This window comes from Protopterus annectens, chromosome 3.part1 (genome assembly GCF_019279795.1).
Source record: "Protopterus annectens isolate FY-2018-M chromosome 3.part1, PAN1.0, whole genome shotgun sequence".
NCBI lineage: Eukaryota > Metazoa > Chordata > Ceratodontiformes > Protopteridae > Protopterus > Protopterus annectens.
Window position 1 is genome coordinate 769615875 of NC_056732.1, and position 20480 is coordinate 769636354.

The 20480-nt window shown below is 35.8% G+C and overlaps 1 protein-coding gene across 1 annotated transcript in view; it reads right to left on the minus strand.

The window, feature by feature from the left end:
* Positions 1-20480, minus strand: part of LOC122797720 (CUB and sushi domain-containing protein 3) — a 5249173-nt gene that overhangs the window by 2508215 nt on the left and 2720478 nt on the right. The window contains exons 19-20 of the mRNA XM_044066251.1: positions 17171-17287; positions 15286-15501 (exon numbers count right to left, since the gene is read on the minus strand). Coding sequence (XP_043922186.1) covers positions 15286-15501; positions 17171-17287 — 333 coding nt within the window. The remainder of the gene's footprint in view (positions 1-15285; positions 15502-17170; positions 17288-20480) is intronic.

The following is a 20480-nucleotide window of genomic DNA, read 5'->3' on the forward strand; positions in this document are numbered from 1 at the left end:
GTGGCCTGAGTTAAGACATTTGTACCGCCTTGATTTCACCAAGTGTACTTTGATTGTTAGTCTGAACTTGATGTAGATTGTAATAGCCTTTAAACTGAGGGTAGCTCATGCCAGAGCTCAGGGACTAGCAGAGAGAAAAGTTGTGAATGATGTACTGAAGCTTTTTTTGGGTTGCTGTAGAGCTGGCCTGGATAGATATTGGGATCTGAGCTTTTAGAAGGGAGGATGGTCAACAGTTTTGCCAATAGTGTATTTAAAATGTTTTGATGTAGGAGTTCAAAAGCTAAGGAGCCAAATAAGAGGCCATAATGTTTTCATGGGCATTTAGTTAGCCAGTTTGCTGTAGAGGTAATGGTATTATTTCTGAAGGGAGGTGGCTTTGAAATGAAAGATTTTGTGGTGGCTAAAGTGGCAATTCAAAATCCATTTGAATGAACAATAAAATGCAACAGGCAATGGCATCTTGCCTTCCAAACTGGAATATGGGCTCCTAGTAATTTCCTACGTGTAAAAGAAACACTTCAGCAATCTGATCCATCTAAAATAACAGTGACATTTCATCACCCTCCATCTAATGTACATCACTGTACAGTCTTTGAAAAAGTCAGATGATTTCCTGTCAAACATCAAACCTTTTACAATGATGTCCACTATTCAAACTACTAAATGGCAACTTGCTGTCCCCTTTAGCATCAATGCTCCCAAGATAAAATATTGTCTGCAATTTGAGGAGTTAAAAACCACTCTGAACCCCTCTTTCAAACATCCAGATTCAAACTGCATGACACATCACAGCTCAACATATAGAAAACTCTATAGACTTCTTTCAAGTGTTGTATCTTAGACTAACTTATTTTTATTACGTTCCTTTATTCATATTTTCACGCTCTTCTGTATGTTAATTCTATCACTCTTTCCCATCCTATTTTCCTGCCTGTAACTTATTTAGTGTCTCTGTTACCAAAAAGTGTGTAAAATATAAAACATACGATGTATTAGCACAATAACATTATTTTTCTTTATGTTCACATTGTTATTACTTTTGTTTATTTTTCAGTTTGTCCTTCTTTGTTTTAATATTTCTTGTTCACAAATTGTTGCTACTTTTGTATAAGATCTAAGTTACTTCTATTAACTAACTTTGTACAAATTGAGGATTTTCCCCCAGGCCTCTGCTGAAAATGGGCCTTTGCTCAGTTGGACTATCCCAGTCAACAAAAATAAGTAAATAAATAATAAATAAATAAACATGCTGCTACTGTATTGTAGTCCGTAAACTATAGCATCTGTCCCACCCTACCAGAAAGGCACTTCTTCATACACAAAATTCAGGTCACATCTGAAATCACTTCCTCAATGCCAAGCAAAGAGCAAATTCCCTAACACAGAGCATATTACTTAATCATCTACACCTTTATTTCTACCTTCAGTCGTGCTATCACCCCACCTTATTTCCCTTTTTTCTCTGGTGCTATGCATCTTTGTATTTATCTGTAATAATGTGAGTCATACACTGTGAGATTTGGACATACTGAATACTACGTAATCTCACTGATGCATTAATGTATTATACTAAATTTATAAAGGAATATGTTTCCATTATTTGGGTTTGTCTTCATTATAATAATATTTGCATGACTTCTTATAACCTCTGTTCTTTATTTTTTGGCTGACACTGTAATTGGTCAGCTGTAATTAGTGCTCTGCATTGGTTAAAACATTCACATAAAGTGACTGAATGAATGAATAAATAAACAGATAATTAAATATACCTTTGTCTATAAATATACATTTTTGTATGGTGGCACTTGCCCAAGGGGAAAGGAAGTAGGAGAAATTACAAACCCAGAATAGTCAGTGATTTTTGCTCTGGTTTTCTTGATGTAGATGTGAAAATTGAAGTATTTCATCTAGCCATACATAGAGCAAGATTGCAAAAATCAGAGCAAAGTTAGTTTATTAATGCAGAGAAAAAAAGCAGCAATGTTATAATGGAACTTTGCAGGACAGCTTTTTAGATAAGAGCATTTGACAAAATGGCTGACCATCCTTTAACCGTAAAGGTTCTCATGAAGAGGAATTCTTCAAAAAAGGGCAGACATCCATTTCAATCAAATAAAAAAGGAATAACGAGTGGTACAGAGAGGTGAACGCCTGAGTAAGACTGATAAAAAGAACAACTTTGCCAATTTTTAAAAGAATACCATCACTGAAGTTTGAAAAGCAAAGACCAAAACGCGTGCCACTTTTGCGACAGAAGTTGATATTCTTGTAGGTAGATTGATTGTTGTGTGTATGATTTTTTTTCTTCTAGTATTTTACCTGGTACTGGTAGAACTGAGACTGGGTAGAAGTTAGAACCTCTAGTGAGCTTAGGCTGTTTGGTCAAATACTTATCAGTGCTGCTTTTCATATGTTAGTCATAAGGTTTGATGTGACATACACATTGTCATATACATTGTCATATACCTTGCATTGATTCTTAACCAATGGTTTTATACTATGTATAATTTGTTATAATTATTTAAACTGCAGATTTTTTGTTTTATTTTTAAAGACTGCAACATTATTGTTCTTAAAATGTTTTGTAATAATTTGGAGTTTTTCTCCCCGAGCCACTACTGAAAATGGGCTTCTACCCATTTGGACTGACCAAGTAATCAAGTGTCAGTAAATAAATATAAATAAATATATAGGTTGTGAATATGAAATAAGGGAGTAATTATAAATTATCTGCAGTGGAACAGGAACCCGAGAAGCAAATTACTTGATTTAAAAGAGGTATCATTAGAAACAATTTCAAGGAGGTTTGCAATTTCTCTGGTGGCAAACGGTTTGAAATACTAAGAAGGAAATAGAGGAACGGGGGTAAAGGATGGCCAGATAGTGGTATGTTGTGGGAGTTATGAGAAACTGCTGAATTCTTGGAGGGAATCAGATACACAAGTATGTCCTTTTGCACACAGCAGTAGATCAGACCTAAGTTTTGAGTAGGAGATTTACAGCTAGTCAGAAACATTTTGGAGAGTTATGTAAGGAGGTTTCTTTTTTGTTGTGACTGTTTTGACTTTGTGCTTATAAATACACAGCCTTTCACAGATTCATAGAATTCACAAGGTGGAGTCACTTCATAGGCCATAATCTCCCTGCCAATATCTACTCTCAAAGGGCACCTCCTGTTTCTAGAAGAATAAAACAATTTAGGCTAAAGCTGAATTTATGTACACATAAAGATAGGTTATAAAGAGTTCAAAATGCATAATCAGGGAGAAGAGAGGCAGATCTGCTATAAACAACTGTCTTTTTTAGCTCTGTTGAAAAACACTGCAAATGTAATATTTAAACTCACTGACAAAACAGCAATAATAAAAATATTAACAATAAATAATAATAATAATAATAATAATAATAATAATAATAATAATAATAATCTGCATTCTGATATAGGTGCACTCCCCCGGACCCACACCAGTCTCTCTATATACTATACCAGAGATCACATAAAACATGAAGAAAAAGTAGATATATGTAAAGAAGAAAAGTCATCTTCTCCCAGTTCTCTGAATCTTGTGACCTCACAACAAACCACAGTTCCACTAAGAAAGTAGATTCCAACATACCAACATGCTGAACATTGTAAAAGTAATGTTATCCTTCATCTACTGTGCAGTCTGACAACAAAACAACAAATTGCACAGTAAGTGGTATTGTCCTAGGGAGGGGAAGAGATCTTAATAACTTTAATAGACTCCATGTGACTGACATCTTTCCATAACAGATTTATGAGTATAAGAAGATTCAGTTATTAAATGCAACAATCCTACTTCTGGGCAAGGAGAAGGAGGCACTTCTGCAGTGGGCTTAAACAACCTGCTTGGAAAAACAGAATAGTCAGAAAAAAGCCTAATTCAAGATTGCATGGAGAATACAAATACATTTTCATAACTGGTGGGACCCCAAAATTATCTATTGATTATGTGACATTTATAGCTTATGTAATGGGTTGAGAAACTCATCTCAAGAAGTACAATGTTCTGATTCCTATGTAGAGGCCTTTACATGGTGCAGATAATCATAGTAAAATAGAGTGCACTTGAATATATTATTGTTTAAAAAGCAGTAACACGTCTCACCATACTAAAAGCCATGGGGAATATTAGGAAATGTGAATGTACATATCTCTTGACTCTGGCTTCCAGTACATTAACCTGTTTTTTGGTGAAAGACACCATGTCCAGTGGATTCATGAGTTCCTTCTGTTATCCCATCCACCTCCTGATAATATTTCCAGTCAATACAAGTATCCCTGTACCCTTTCTTTGAACAAAATGGCCAATGTCTCCTCCACTCTGAGTCACTGCATGGTTAAGTAGTAAATCCTTGAGACCATCAGAATGATATACAAGATTGTGTCACCAAATTCCTCCAACATCGAGGTGCTTTTTTCAGTAATTGCACCAGTTACTGCTTTGGTGGCTTGTCAAAACCTTCCAGTCAAATAGAGCAAATAGAGACCTTCCTGTTACCATTGTACAGAATGCCTCTTTTATTAACTTGATAGCTATCTCACCAATAGTGTCCACTGGACATGGTACATTTAGTTATATAATATGTGAGAGAAAATCTGTTTTGTCTAGACAGATACATAGGTTTATGGGAAGTATGTTATATTGGGTTTGGTGGATGGCATGCAAGAGGCTACATCTTCTGCACATCTCTAACTAATATTACTACATCCAAAGTCAGTAAATCATGGAGATAACCTATAAACACCTTCATCAATACCCAATCTGTTTGTTAGTTTCAGTCAGAGCTCCTTGCTTCTTCCTCTGGTACTGAGGTCCTGAAAAGACTACATTCAGACTCCTTATCTCTGATCTCACCTGGCTTATGGAAGAAGATCCCTGAAAGGTGTGAAGTGAACTTATCCACAACAGAAGCAGATGCTAGGCATTTCTAGGATGCTCTCCATGCATATTTGTTTCCCAGGTCTGTCTAGCCACCATCCCTACTAACTAATCCAACATAGCATCAATCCTAAATAAAAATGACATGTATAGCTATGTATTCCAGACATATAATAAAGAAATATATGAAAATCATTTATCTTGTTAGCTAAAAAAAGTCACAGAAAAGAATGTCTGCAAGCATACTTCCATGTTCAATATAAAACTTTCAGATCGGGAATCAAAACAAGATAGTCTTGGAGATTTCATTCCAGATTGGCTTCTCTGAGCTCTGTGACCAAAAAACTATAATTGCATTTTCATTACAGTTTTTGTCATGGATAAATGTTAGTTTCACATTTCCCAAACTTCCTTTGCAGTGTATACTGTTAAAAACCCTTCAGGTTGCTGCTTGATGATGAAATAATTCTTAGGTGGCTTTTTTCAACATTAGACAAAGTTTTCCATTTGGAAAACAACATGTATCCTGACTTTCTCACCACTACTGTCAAGTCTATTCACCTTACTATATGATATCAACTGTTTTCAAATGTGTTTAATTCTATATACTATATTAACAGCTTCTATAGTCATGATTCTCCAATGTTACAATATGGATTTGGCTGACATCCTCACTTGAATGTTGCTTAGAGAATTTTGAAGGGATCTATGAACCATTTGCTGGTCTTTTCTCTTATCACAGGATGAGGTAGTGCGTTTATATTATACTGTCGAAAACTAAAACTGTCGACAGGGTAATAATTGACACAAAAATGTCAAAACCCCGAACATTGAACACACACAAAAAAAAAAAAAACACCCAAACACAACACAAATTGCTCTATGCAGGGGGCAAGCCCCCCTGTACCCCCCAAACACCTGCTACTTAAATATACCAACTCCGAGATCACACTACATTGCAGTAAATGGAAATCTCCCCTTATGGAGATTTCCCTTTACACACGCAATGACTTTTGCTTTCGACATTTTGGTGCCGACAATATCAGCTTCGATATTGCCAGCCTTCGACAGAGTGAAGTAGACCCGAGGTAGCATTACTATGACTTCTTATTTTAAGTAGCTATAGCATCCAGTACATAATGACATAATAACATGTCCTCAGCTACCCATTTCTCATGGACCATTTCAGAGTGTATATTGCAGAGGATGGAATGGAACTGTTTCACAAGAAATGATCCTGAAAAGATCTTCAGAAATGTAAAAAATGTAAATTCGTGAATCCTAAGTCTACATCAGAAAATGTCAAATTCAATAGACAGAGTTTAGAAACAAAAAAGAAAATGTTTGGCTAAAAATGATGAGGTATTTTTGCTTGGACAAAAGTGATGTGGGACAATATGAGAGAAGTACCAGTTTTCCTTTGGATCATACAGTGGAAATCAAGTAATACCTTATTTCTGCATAAGCATCTTCACAAAGTAGGAACAGGCATCTGTGTATAAATGATTTGAAGTCAACACTGAAAATAGAGCATTTACATTGTAATTTGTGATGAGCTATATATGAAAGCAAATTGGTTTATAGAAATATATGTCTTTGCCCCTTTATACCTTAAACAGGATACATTTTACTCCACAACTTAATACTGTTTGGTAGGTATTAGTGGAATTTCACTACATAAATTACTGAAACAACAATGCTGGGAACATCATAAATGAACTTATATCACTTGCAACCTCTGCATTTTGTCATTGTGTTGTTGATTCGAGGCCATTCTTGTACATCCTCCTCCATTTTCTCTCAAATATTCTTCTCATAAACAAATATTAGTTCATTCTCTAAAGCTTCAGCTACCAGGTTCCCTTTAATTATGGTGTCTCAATCCTTCTGAAAAATATATATTAGGTCAGGATATTTGGTAGACAATAGCAAAAATTATACATTTCCCAAAATGGTTTTGGCTGTCCATTACCCTTTGATGTTCTAACTTGTCTTTCAAGTTACTAAAGGATTTTAAAATGGGTGGGAAAGTAATTTGCCCTATGTTCCTATACCTCACCCAGGACAATGGATAGTTCCAATCTATAAAATACCCCCCCATGGTCTAATCTCATTCTGACATAGCACTTCATCAGAAATGAGTCTTGACAGCTTACTCTGTTGTCTTTTTATTAAAACTCTTTCAGTGATATTAGATTTTACTACCATGTGTTTTTTTTCATTATTTAAAGTTGAATTATTTGATTTGCAACTTACTGTCACCTTGTCCACACTTTGCAGATATTTGCAGGTACAGAAGCATAATGCTTTACATTTAACATCAAATACAATTAAGATAATATTTTAAGTTGAAATAAGATACACAATATAGGTAGAAGGATGAACCACATAGTGAAATACAGCTAAAGAGCAACTAGTAAGAAGCAGTATTTTAAATCCTTTGAAGATAAATTATAAAGAATATGTAAATTATCATTTAGAAGAAAATTCCAAAATTTTATTATCAATCTTAGTTTAATTTTAGTCTTAATGGCTTTTAATAAAAATGTCTTAAATATAATATTTTCTTGGTTTATGGTTTTTATAATCTGACACGCACAATTAAAACTCAACATCTGTCCTCCTTGCCAAGATAAATCAACACAGTTGAGCTCTAGTAAATATAATCAAAAGACATGTGGAAAATTCTACTCATCAATTAACGCTCAGATGTACTAAGAAAATAATGACTAAAACTGTCAAGTCTGCATGGTCACTAAGCCATACAGTGCATATTTTCATAACTAGTATGTTATGCAAGTGTCAAAACAATGAAGTTCATTAGACTGAAACTCACACGCAGACAAAAATTAATTCCAAATCTGGGGTGTCCTCATATGTAAACCACAGAACTGAAAAGGGAAAATCTAATTTTTGCAAATTGACTGCACTATACCTTATATGTCTGATTGCTGTTCCTATATGCAAATTATTTATTTACTATTGGGTTTGGCTACCGGAAATGTCTGAGCAGTAAAACGACACCTTTCAGCAGAGGCCTGTGGAGAAAATCTCCAAAAAGAAAAGAAATTAAATTAACAAGATGAAGTATATACAAATAAGTGAAGAAATAATTTACATACAGAGAAGTGACATATAAACAAAGAAGTAAAAAAATACACATATCAGCATTATATACATATCAATGCGGTGCATTATATACATATCAATGCAGTGCATGATATACATACGCATAGTCGCTTCTTCCTTTGAATTAGTACAGTATAGTCAATGTATGATTTATACATAAGGTACATGGATTCTAACATTAAATTATAGATTGGCAGCAGAAGAAAGTATAGTGAAGTTGAAAACCAGTGGAAAAAGGGAAAAAGAGATATGGTAGAGTTTAGTTGAAAAAGGCATAAAATTGGTGTGTATTTGCAGAGTTTTATCCTGGGAAAGTGCAATAGGGATCCATTGGGTATTGTTGTAGTTGAGATTTGAAGGACTTTAGATTGTCAGTTAGACTGAGAGGGACTGAGTTGGTGTTCTACTTTTTTGAGACATACTTTGAGTATAGTGAGTTCCCTGCTATGTTGTTAGATTTGGATACAAATAGCTATTTTTTTTTGTGGAGCATAGAATTCTGTTTGTAGAGTAGTGCTCCATGATGCCATTTAGGGATGGACAATTTTCTGGTTGGTTAATGAGATTGTGCATTGTCGCTAACTCAGTGAGGGTTAGGTAGTGGGCTAGTTCAATCAAATCTGTTGTAAGACTGCACAATTGTGCACTTGTGAAACAGGTAAGCTGAATATTCTGCAATATTATTATAGCATTGCTCTAGGTGACCTACCTGTGTGCATTTTAGGTTTGTAATGATGGGGGAGGTATAGAGGAGTTGTAGAAGAAGGCAGCTGAGGCAATGCATTTTCTTAAGTTGTCAGTTAGATATTGTTTTATCTAAAAAAGGGAACAGAGTTCTTGATGATGTTTTAGGTGATGACTGTTTTGTCTATGAATACACCTAGTAACTTGCTACAAACAAGAAGTTTACTTTTTGGACTGTTTGATGAGGATATATAATATAGTACAATTTTTGTGCAGCCAGTTGTTTTGGAGTAAAAACAATTAATTACAATGTTTTAGGGTTTAAAAGAAATTGAGAGCTTGTTAGCTTGATTCTATACAGGTTAAAAATTCTTAAGTGATCGACAATTTTTCTAGGGTTTGGGAAGAGCAAAGCAGATCAGGGTGGAATAGTCAGCATACTGGAATATGGGGGGATTTGCATTTGCCTTATGGAGGTCATTTATGAAAATGCTTAACTGTAAAGGGTCAAGATGGACCCTTGAGTTACCCCAACAGATAGAGGGAGTAGAAATGAAAAGTCATTTGTCATTTAACTGCCAGACACCTTTTGGATAGGTAACTGAAAGCAGGTAGTAATGTGTGTGATATGTTAAAGCTGATAGTTTCTATAATAGTTTATGTTGGGATACCATGTACAATGTTTTTATAGGTTTAGGAAGAGTCTATATACCAGATTATGTGTGTTTCTTTGTAGTTTTACAGTATGCATAAGTCTAAGAAGGGCAGTTGTGATACTGAGGTGGGGGTAGAAGCCATGTTGTGATTGTGCTAAGTGGTTATTTTTCATGGTAATTAAGTAACTGAGGGCATTTTGAAAAGAATGATGAACCCTTTGTGTTGTGGTAGAAGTTGGGATTTTTTCCATAGTATTAGAGTATGCCACTTAATGATATAGCAATTTAATAAAATGAAAATTGGATAAGCTGAAATGTCCAAATGTTAAGTTGACTGGAGCTAGACTGTCTGTCTTTAACTTAAGGAGATGTATCTTAATACATGATGTTGAAACAAGTAAAAATATTAGTGTATTATTGCTGTTGTCTGTTTGTGGAGTGATGGGCTGAGAATGGGAAGTGTTGTGATTTATTACTAAGGTTTCTCTTTCTATGAAATGGGTAAAGAACTGAGTTTTTATTCTGTCTAGGCTTGTGTCAGTGCATGCAGCTGGTTGTGAAAATTGGCCCGGACACAGGAGTTGGTTTACAACTGACTGAAAGGATTTAGAGATACTTTGATTTATTTTTGAGAGCTTGTATCATACTTTTTTTAAATTTTTTTATCCATATATTTAATATTATTTTAGGGTGCCTGAAATGTAGGTTGCTCTGAAGTATGTCTTGTAACCATTATTTTTCCAAGCCTCATCTTTTTGACTCATGGCATGTTTTATTTGGTAAATGAATATGCTGAGTTTGCCTTAACTTTTTTTGCTGTGAGGGGGGCTAGTTCATTTAGGATAGCTAGAAAAAAATCTTTGGATTCCAGGTACATCCTCATCCAGTGCTACTGATTTTAAAATGTTCTAGTCATACGTTAAGCTATTGAAAGAAGTTATCTCCTTGGAAAGATTTGAGGTTTCTTATTTGGTTGCAGTGATGTTGTTAGCGGATGTTATTGGTATATGCTATTGTAGATTCTAATAACAAATGCAGGGAGCTTGTCACTTCTTGAAGAGCGCTAATGATGAGCTCTACCTGACATATATGGGGACCTTATTCCCGAGCAGGGGGAATCTCTGGGACATGAATCTGTCCCTCCAACAAGTCCTGTTTATTGTTGAGGTCAGGTTAAGGTCCCTAGAGCATGTAGCTTGGGTAGATTGGGTATTCCTTAGGTGGAGCATTTCCAGCAATTTGGGTTTTGACATAGCCTTGTATGTCAGGCAGAGATCACCTCTGAGTAGCTGGTATGCAACCGAGTACAGTTGAAGTTTTTTTAGCCTGGTGGCTTACAACATCTGTTTTAGGTCTGTTATCTTCTTGGTGAGGTATTTTTGAGGCCTCTCCAGTTGTTGCAGTTGTCTAGTAAGGTACATCCCGAATGGGGCATTGTACTCAATAATGGGTCTAATGAGTGATGAGTAGAGGGGGATGATGACTTCCTTTTTTCTAGATGCAAACCACTTTGTGATAAGGTGGGCCATGTAGAAGGATTTTCTAACCACTTTAGCAATGTGGTTATCAAAGGAGAGGTTACTATCCACCTGGGTCTCTAAGGTCTCTTATCACACTCTCTGTGTTAAGTGAGCTGCCACCTATGTGGTAATTTGTAGGCACTTGGTTTTTCCCAAAGGGGATGACAATCAACTTTTTGGCATTTAGCTTGAGGCCATGATGTTAGCACCATGTATCTGCTTCAGTGAGACCCTTTTGAAGGATATCTATATGAGTAGGAGTCTCAATTATGGCACCCCATTTGCAGTCGTCTGTGGACTTTGTTAACCATAGTCCCTCTGTGTTTGCTTGTACCTCAGAGAAGTAAATACCAAACAGGAAAGGTCCCAAGACTGAGCCCTGGGTACTCCACTTGTCACGGGTTTGGAGTCGGACCTAGCATTTCCTATTTTCACTGTATGGGTTCTGTCTGTAAGCCAGTTAGCAATTCATCTTGTAATGTAGGCCATATATGTTTATTGTAACTTTGTGATGTCATAGTTTAGAGTGAGACAGTCAATTTTAAGATTGTTTAGCATTATTGTTTCCTAAGAAAGATTTCTAGCTACGCAGCAGATGAGTTATCAGTTCTAATATCCTTTCCTGGGAGCATACAGGTTACACTATTACATATAGAAGTGTGATTACTGAATTTAAAGAAGGCCACTAGAAACTGTGCATTATTAATTTGTAGGAGATGAGTGAGGAGAGGGATATTATTAAAATATTTTGTAAAGTATTGCATCTCCTTCAGCTTTTTATTTTTTTGTCAGATCTAGGAATGTTGTATCCAGAGGATGTGATTTCCTCATCTTTATTTCTTGTTTTGCCAATAATAGTCAACATGACTGAATCACCTTTGTGCTGTTCTTGTCTTAGCCAAGATAATTACTATATATGGGGAATGGAAAGATATCCACTCATGGAATTCTGATCTTTTATTGTAAATTCTTTTAAGTTTATGATTAAGAAAATGAAAGTCTGTGGTTTAGGAGTATGTGGTATATTACGGAGTAGAAAATTTAAATGGGACATGACAGCTGCATGGGATGATTGTTAAACATAGGTTGTGATGGATATCTCTACTTAAATGTAGGTTTTATACTATGACATGGTAGCAGTTTTGGTATTAATGCCTTTAGCTATAGTTATCATGTATGGGGCTTGATGCATGGTACTTACTTGTTAAAAGGTGGATGTAAGAGACATTAACAAGTTTGACACAATGGTGAAACAGCTATGAGTTGTACTTAGGACTTGTGTGTGTGAGGCTGAGGTAGGCTGATTGTGAAGGCATATTGTAAGAGCAAGAAATGAGATAGAGTAAAGTAGCAGCATTGTGGATAGTTCAGGGTTTTAATACTGGTGAAACTACCAGAGAGAGGTGGTGTGCCAAAACTGAGGAGTTACTCATATTGGAAAGAAGAATGGATGGTTGTTGAATGTGTAGTAATTAGAGGACAGAGGCACAGTTGTACTATAAGGGTAATTTGTTGGATAGTGATAGGGAGTAGTGGTAGAGTGGAGCTGCAGGAGCAGCTGCCATTCAACTGGATGTTAAGGAAGACTAGCAGAGTTATATATATGGGTAGGAAAGTTAATTAGGTCAAGTGAGAGAGAGACGCAAATAGAAGAGAAAAATTGGATTGGTGTAAGGAAGGGAAGTGAGATAGTGGAAGGAGAGGAGGTATGGGGGTAGGAAAAGAGTTAGACTGTGTAATATGGACTGATGTGAGAAGTCTTAGTTAGCTGGTGGGAAAAAGATGTGAGGTAGTAAGAGGAAAGGGGAATGACTGTCTAGGTCTCTGGCTGGAATTTATTATTGGTACCTGGAAAGGAGGTGTTAAAAGGTTATAGTTTTATTGGCTGACATGAAGATGGGTGGGAATTGAGGTAGGTTGGGGAGTGGAGTGAGTCCAATCAAAGCAAGGGGAAATGGCACAGTTCCCCACCTCTATCTACTCATAGCCTCACTGATCTAAGCATCTCCTTGTATTCAGCTAACTTAGCTGCTCTCTGGTTTCCTTTATCGCATTTCCTGCCACTTTGGTCAGCTCTGATAAAATGAATAAAATTAAAAGAGCTGTACACCCCAGCTGTGAGCTATGGTTATTGACAAACACACACACACATGCAAGGACACACACACACACACACACACACACACACACACACACACACACACACACACACACACACACACACACACACACACACACATATATCAGTACTGAAAAATGAAAAGAAAAGTAGAAAACAAAGTGTTTCCATTCTTGGCTGGGAATGTTTCATTCATAGACTCTAACTCTTCTCCAAGGTAAAAAAAAATGAGCAAATTATATATTTAAAAAGAAGAAAAGAGAATAAAAAGTTAAGAAAAAAAATAGCAGATGATAAGGAGAAATGAGACCTGGTGACTGTTAGGAATTATTTCTGTTAAGTGAACCTCAAATGCTATTGTAATGCTACATCTGTATTTAAATTTTGAATACTATGTAACTCTAAAGGAAACATATCATATTCACTTTTATTATTTATATATGCAGTGGACACCAAAGTAAACAATTCTACAACTGGCAGTCACAAAAGTAAACTGCTGGTGTTCCTTCCTCTTATATCTCAACCTAATACTATTGCTAAATGAAACTTAATAACTATAATTACAATTGCATTCTACAGTATGGAATATTTGAAATAATGGTCATATCAACCATAATGCCTAATCTGACAATAAATACGTTTTTATGAATGTGACACAAAATATATCTCCCTAATCCCAACAATTCGGGCAGGATTTATATTACCATGGGACAATGTCTTCAGTAGGAGTCAACTATCCCAGAAGCTAAAATCTTCATACAGACCTGGCTTACCCCAACTGCATTGAATACGTGTACAGTATATTTTAATAACTGTCTCCGAACAATAATACTGATAGCAGAGAAAACGAGCATCACCACGTAAAAAGAAAAAAGGAGACATTGTAATCTTCGGTATAAACCAATAATTTTCAGGCTATCTCACTGTGAATGTCATAAGCACAGTGCTTTAATGCTTTATTATTAGCCAACAAGGACGTCATCATCCATGCAATAACAAAAATGAGCTGGACTAGCTGTAAAAGAAAACTTTGCTGGTGTTCTGGTGAATAGCCAAACTCCGCTCCTGCCATCAATATTTCAGCAGTTTATAAAATTGTTGCGTTCCATAGGAAATGTAGTTTTCTACTGGGCTATGAATAAGATAATAAGTAAATCACCAACTCTACATGTTCCTTCTGTGTCCATCTCACAGAGTTTGGTTGTCTAGTATCATCTGCTACCTTACCAAATAGTAGAAGTAAAATCCATAGTAGGACAAAACACAACCTACACTGTAGATGACTAGAGCAGCCTACATGTTCCATCTCTCTGTGCTTATGAACAGAACAAACACCTCACTGAAGACAAAAAGAGAAGATGGGGTGTTCTCCAGTGATCTAGGCCTAACCAATAGGGACACGTGAGTACTGAAACACTTCTGAATTACAGTAAGCAAATTCGTCATAGGAAACAAGCACATAAAAATAAGTTATTCGATATAAATAATCATGGATATTTTCTAACAAAATCTGCACTCAAATCAAATTCTATCTCCGTTTAAAATTCACAAACTGTGAGAACAAGAAGAAATATATGTACTTTGCAACACTGTGGTCCAAAATAGCTCACTTTGAAAAAAATGTTTAATATACAGAAGTAAATAATCTTTGTTATCTACTGGGTAGTGCAGAACCTACATATAAATCAAGTCTATAAAAGTGTACCTAGCAGTAAAGCAGGTTACATTTTATAGATGGTTGATTATCTAACACTTGAGTAATTATCTTAGTCTTATGTTTAAAATACAACTTTAAGAAAATGGATTCTGAAAGAGTTCAGCAGCTTTGACAATGATGTTTTGCTGTTTTGTTTTTTTCAGAATGAATGTTTTCCTCACAGTACCCATTCATTAAATGCAAAAGATAACTATTCTTGCATATTAGTTTTTTTCTCTTTTTATATTTTGCATTCAAGAGAATGCATGTTATCATTCATACACTTAGTTTTTCTACCAAAACCTAAAACCATTACTATCTGTAAATAAACACAGTAAGAAAAGCTGCTTATGCAAAATATATCAGGCAGCATTTTTTATTTTGTAAAATATGTACAGACTTAAAAATCTGCATCATACTATTAAAATGACTTTGTATTTCATTGTATAGATATAAACACCCTAATACTGTATAGCAGATCTCATTTGACTCAGTTTTCTCTAAATCCACATTGATGCAAATTAAAGTCTTAACATGATTTTTGTACAGATGATGAATCATGTAATTTTCTTACCAGAAAAAGTTATGTTAAACCCTTCATATGATATAGAAAAGTCTGAAATAAAGCGTAACTGAGCTCTGAAATTTCCATAGAGACCGGCGTTGATTGCTGCTGGGAGCTCAGAACCAGTGAGGCGTGCCAGTGGTTGAATAAAGCTGCCATTCTCCGTGATTAGTAAATAATCATGATGATCCTCCAAATGGAAGGTGTGAAAGGTGAACTGCACGCCTATTAAAGAAATCTAAATTTAGTCTCACTGATCAACATCTATGATGAATGTCTACATTTTTTAGTAGTCTGGTACAATTTTTTTCTTGAAATTGGAAATGCTATGACATTTGTGTAATTCAAAGAATGAGAGAACATATCTGCAAAGCAATTAGCAGACTTAGTTTAAAAATATTTTTTTTTTCTCAACATAATAGTATATGACATTTGAAGCACTGTCAAGAGCAGGAAAGTGTATTAATCTGAGAAATCCTGTTATATTACTGATTCTGTTATTATTCTAGTGTGTGTATAAAGCATTCTAAAATGCAAATCTTTCATATGATGAAAATAAATTCTTGATATAATTACTTTAATTTTCATGAGCCTCTACATGCATACCAATATAGGGCCACAGAGATTTGAAGCAATGCCTTCCCCCAACAGACATAAATATTAGTGTAGCAGTTTATACTTAGTTTCACATATAGATATATACTTATTGTGTATCAATCTTTTATATACATTGGAAGAGTTTTTTGAAATCATATATCACTGTTAATTCTAGTCTGGTCTTAAACCATACTTTTTTAAACGATAACATGTATTTACTAGATCAACAAAGATGTTACAAAAGCATTCATGTGAATAGACTCTTTATCAGTAGCTCAGTACAGTTACTGAAAGCATAGTAACAAAAAATAAACAATAAAATAGATATTACATGCAGAGAAATGCATGACACATCTTTTGTATCCTGCAAATAGTGACATTTTCTAAAGCAAACAGAATCAGATAAACATGCTGGCTCTGTGAGTAAGTTAATGTCAGTTCCAAAATAATGCAAACCATATGGTTGATAGTATCTGTACAGATATTAGAAAAACTGCACAGTTATCTTGACTTTACTTTTAAAACAACCAAGTAGCTCAAATAAAGTAGTTCACAACTCCAGAAATATATTTTATATTTTGTAGACATATGGGTTACCTTCATTTCATTGAGAGCTCATTTCACTGACAAACAAATCAGCAAGACCAATTCACTGAAAGTTCATTTCACTGACAACTCATTTCACTGAAACTCATTTCGTCGACAGTTATATATGGCCAGTTCCCCACTGTAGTGCTATCCTGGAGTTAGAATATATAGTAAGTGGGGGTGTGCCGCTCCTTACTATATATTCTAACTCCAGGATCACACTACAGTGGGGAACAGGCCATATATAACTGTCGATGAAATGAGTTTAAGTGAAATGAGTTGTCAGTGATATGAACTTTCAGTGAATTGGTCTTGCTGATTTGTTTGTCAGTGAAATGAGCTGTCAATAAAATGAAGGTAACCCATATATATATATATATATATATATATATATATATTGATAATTTCTCGTACTACTATTCACATAAGGTGAGCTGGTTATTTAAATCATCCTTTTGTGTTTCTGGATATAAAGTTTATATGTTTCAACTTTTATGCATTGAAATGCCACAGCTTTTCTGTATGGCATTTCAATCATCCTTCTGATCAATAAATTATTGAACTGTATGACATCAGCTTTAATTTCACATTTTTGTGCCACTCATCAAAACAGCTTGAATTTGATTTGCATTAAAATAAGCAATAATTTCTCTCCAACAAGTTAAAAAAATGTTCTGCACAATTACTGCTGCTATAGATAGTTCATTACCTTTTCCATGAGTGACCTCCACAGTCCAAGTGCAGTTTAGATTGTTGGGGTAAAATTCAGGGTATCCAGGAGATAGAATTGTTCCACTAGGGCCTCGGACATCACCACCACATAAGGCTGAAAAAATAAGATACATTACAATTAATGAATGTAATCAAAGCAATAATCAGTGTCCTTAAGTGCGCGTGTGTGTGTGTGTGTGTGTGTGTGTGTGTGTGTGTGTGTTTGTGTGTCTGTGTGTGTGTGTGTGTGTATGTGTGTGTGTGTGTGTGTGTGCATGTGAGTGTGTGCGTGTGTGTGCGTGTGGGTGTGTGCGTGTGTGTGTGTGTGTGTGTGTAAACTTTAGTAGTAGAAAGATAAAACAATATGAGTGCTTTTGGGTATCAAACAAACCCTTCTTCAGATCTAACTCCACTGATAAAATCATTCAAGTTAAAAATACCTAGGGAACAAATAAGATACTAGGATATGGGACAAGGCCCACCATCATGCATATCAGACTTTCCTCCATAATCTCTGCCCTTTAAGGGCTGGTTTTAAAGGGATGATCATATTCAAGCCTGGAAATATATATGTGTGTGTGTGTGTGTGTGTGTGTGTGTGTGTGTGTGTGTGTGTGTGTGTGTGTGTGTGTGTGTGTGTGTGTGTGTGTGTGTGTGTGTGTGTGTGTGTGTGTGTGTGTGTGTGTGTGTGTGTGTGTGAGCTACTCACTTCACACTAAGTTAAATGTATCATCTACTATTAATTAGTTCACATAAATTTCTTATTTTCAGTGTAGCTTAGCTGACAAAAGGCAGATAGTCACCCAGATGCTGTACAATTAGTCCTTGTAGGAAATGCCCTTAATTGAATGCTCTCTAATTCATAAAGCACTCAGTAACACCTGTTCCATTTTTCATTAATAATTCTTAGTATTTCAGCCATATTCAGTTCAAACAAAGCATCTGAACTGCAAACAGTCTGATTCCTGACAAAACAGGGAACAATACTGTTATAATTTAAAGAGAATTTTACAAATAGGAAACCTATGTACTTCTGAACATCAGTATTGAACAGCTGAAGCAGCCAAAAATAAAAGGCTGCCCATATTATTGATTCAACATCTGAAAATGTCAACATTTCAACAGGAACAATGAAACAGGGAAGTCTGATGCTCTCTTTCTTTTGCTGTAAGGTACAGCAAGCCAAATGCTTGATGCATGTGGATGTGACAGCTCCACATGTATGTGTACATCAAGTGCTGATACATATGGATGCGACAGCTCCACATGTGTGTGTGTACACCAAGTGGTGATACATATGGTTGTGACAACTCCACATGTATGTGTACACCATGTGTTGATACATATGTATGTGACAGCGCCATATGTATGTGTACACCAAGTGCTGATACATATGGATATGACAGCTCCACATGTATGTGTACTCCAAGTGCTGATGCATATGAATGTGACAGCTCCATATGTATGTGTGCACCAATTGCTGATACACATGAAAGTGACAGCTCCACATGTATGTGTACACCAAGTGCTGATACATATGGATGTGACAGCTCCATATGTATGTGTGCACCAAGTACTGATACATATGTATGTGACATCTCCACATGTATGTGTACATCAGACATAACAATAGGAGAGAGCAGAGGAATGATTACAGGAGTACCCCAAATCAAGAGCATACATGGGCATACCAAAAAGTACATACCAGGACAATCAGATATCAAAAGGAAAAAAGTTAGTGCAAGCTTTATTAAAACAGAAAGGTAACAGTGAAAATATATATGTATGTATAAACAGTGACTTCTGCACCATAGAAGAAGCCTTGCAATATACAGCAGCCTACAGCTGATGTAAGCATGCTCAGAGGTCTGACTCAGAGGTCTTTAAGGAAAGCTGTACCTTAGAGCACCACCTGTTTGACAAATGAAATGTTATCCTGAAGACAGAGCACATCACACATGAGCAGGTAGGCAAGTATGGCTCAGGAGGGTGGCTTAGTTATCAGGAGGAGACACCAGAAGATAGTCAAGCAGGCCAGACCCGCATCACAGCATGATGATGTATGCTGTTATGCATTCTGAATATGGCATTATATTCTGAGTACATTCTGTGTATGTGCTTCTTTAAAATGCATTCCTTCTATATGTGTTCTAGCTAAAATATGAAAAGGATTCCTAAATACTGACTTCATTTAGGTAAGGTCATGGAAAATATAACTAACTATATTGTACAGAACAGCTTTTGTTCTCAAGAGAAAGAGCAAGAACTTAAGGGGAAGAGTGCAGCTCTATACCAATAAACAAAATAAATAAACAATACATTAAAATCACCTAGTAACAGACAGAAGCACATGACAAGGACCATGAAAAATATACTTTAAGCTGTGACACTGCTTTATAGAAATAAGCTGGTAACACCAAAATTTTTAATAGATGCTAGACAATAGATGAATTATCTCATTGTATGCATTTTATCTTAGTTTATAAGCAACTGGTCTGGGTTATGCCATAGAATATAGTATGCATTCCATCACTTTCCTGAATGCATCACTCTATCCTTCATGTCTCCACAGTTTTGTAACAGATTATGCAATTGCTTTATGAATAAATGTTGTGTCTGCCTTGATTATGTGTGCCAAACAGGCATGATTATTTATGTGTTCCAGAACTGTTTGTTTCTGACATCTTGCTAATATGTGTTATATATTCTTCATAGTTAGACACATGGGATCATTTTGGGATTGCAATGTACTCCTTAATGGGGCTTCTTTTTAGGTGTGTGTGTGTGTGTGTGTGTGTGTGTGTATGTGTCTTTTTCTGCTGCAAGGTGTATAACATTACCTTAACAGACAACTGATGTCCCTGCAGCACTGGACTCAGGCTTCGGGCTTTGGGCAGATCTTCACAATGTTTTGTGTCTTCAGAAATCTAGCAGCACTGCAGCTCTCCATATAGGAAGGTAGGGGGGCAGATAAAGAATCCTGCTGTTCCATTGGCCATACCCCTTCTTTTATCCCATGAAATACAAGTCTTTCAAAAAACAAGGGAGGCCAGCAGCCTCAAGTGGATTGTCCCTATTGTTGGTATTATAAACATCATGAATGCCATGGATGGTACTTTAAATGCCAGGTATGCCACAGAGCTCATGGATAGACATTTCTGGACTTGAAAAGTGAAAACAGAATTTGTGTTATACAGAATTACCATCTGTTCTACCTGAACCTGTCTCCAGATAATCTATGAATAATGGGAAGGGGGAGCAAGTGAGGGAGCACCTAGTCAAGAAATGGTTCCTCGCATCCAAATTGT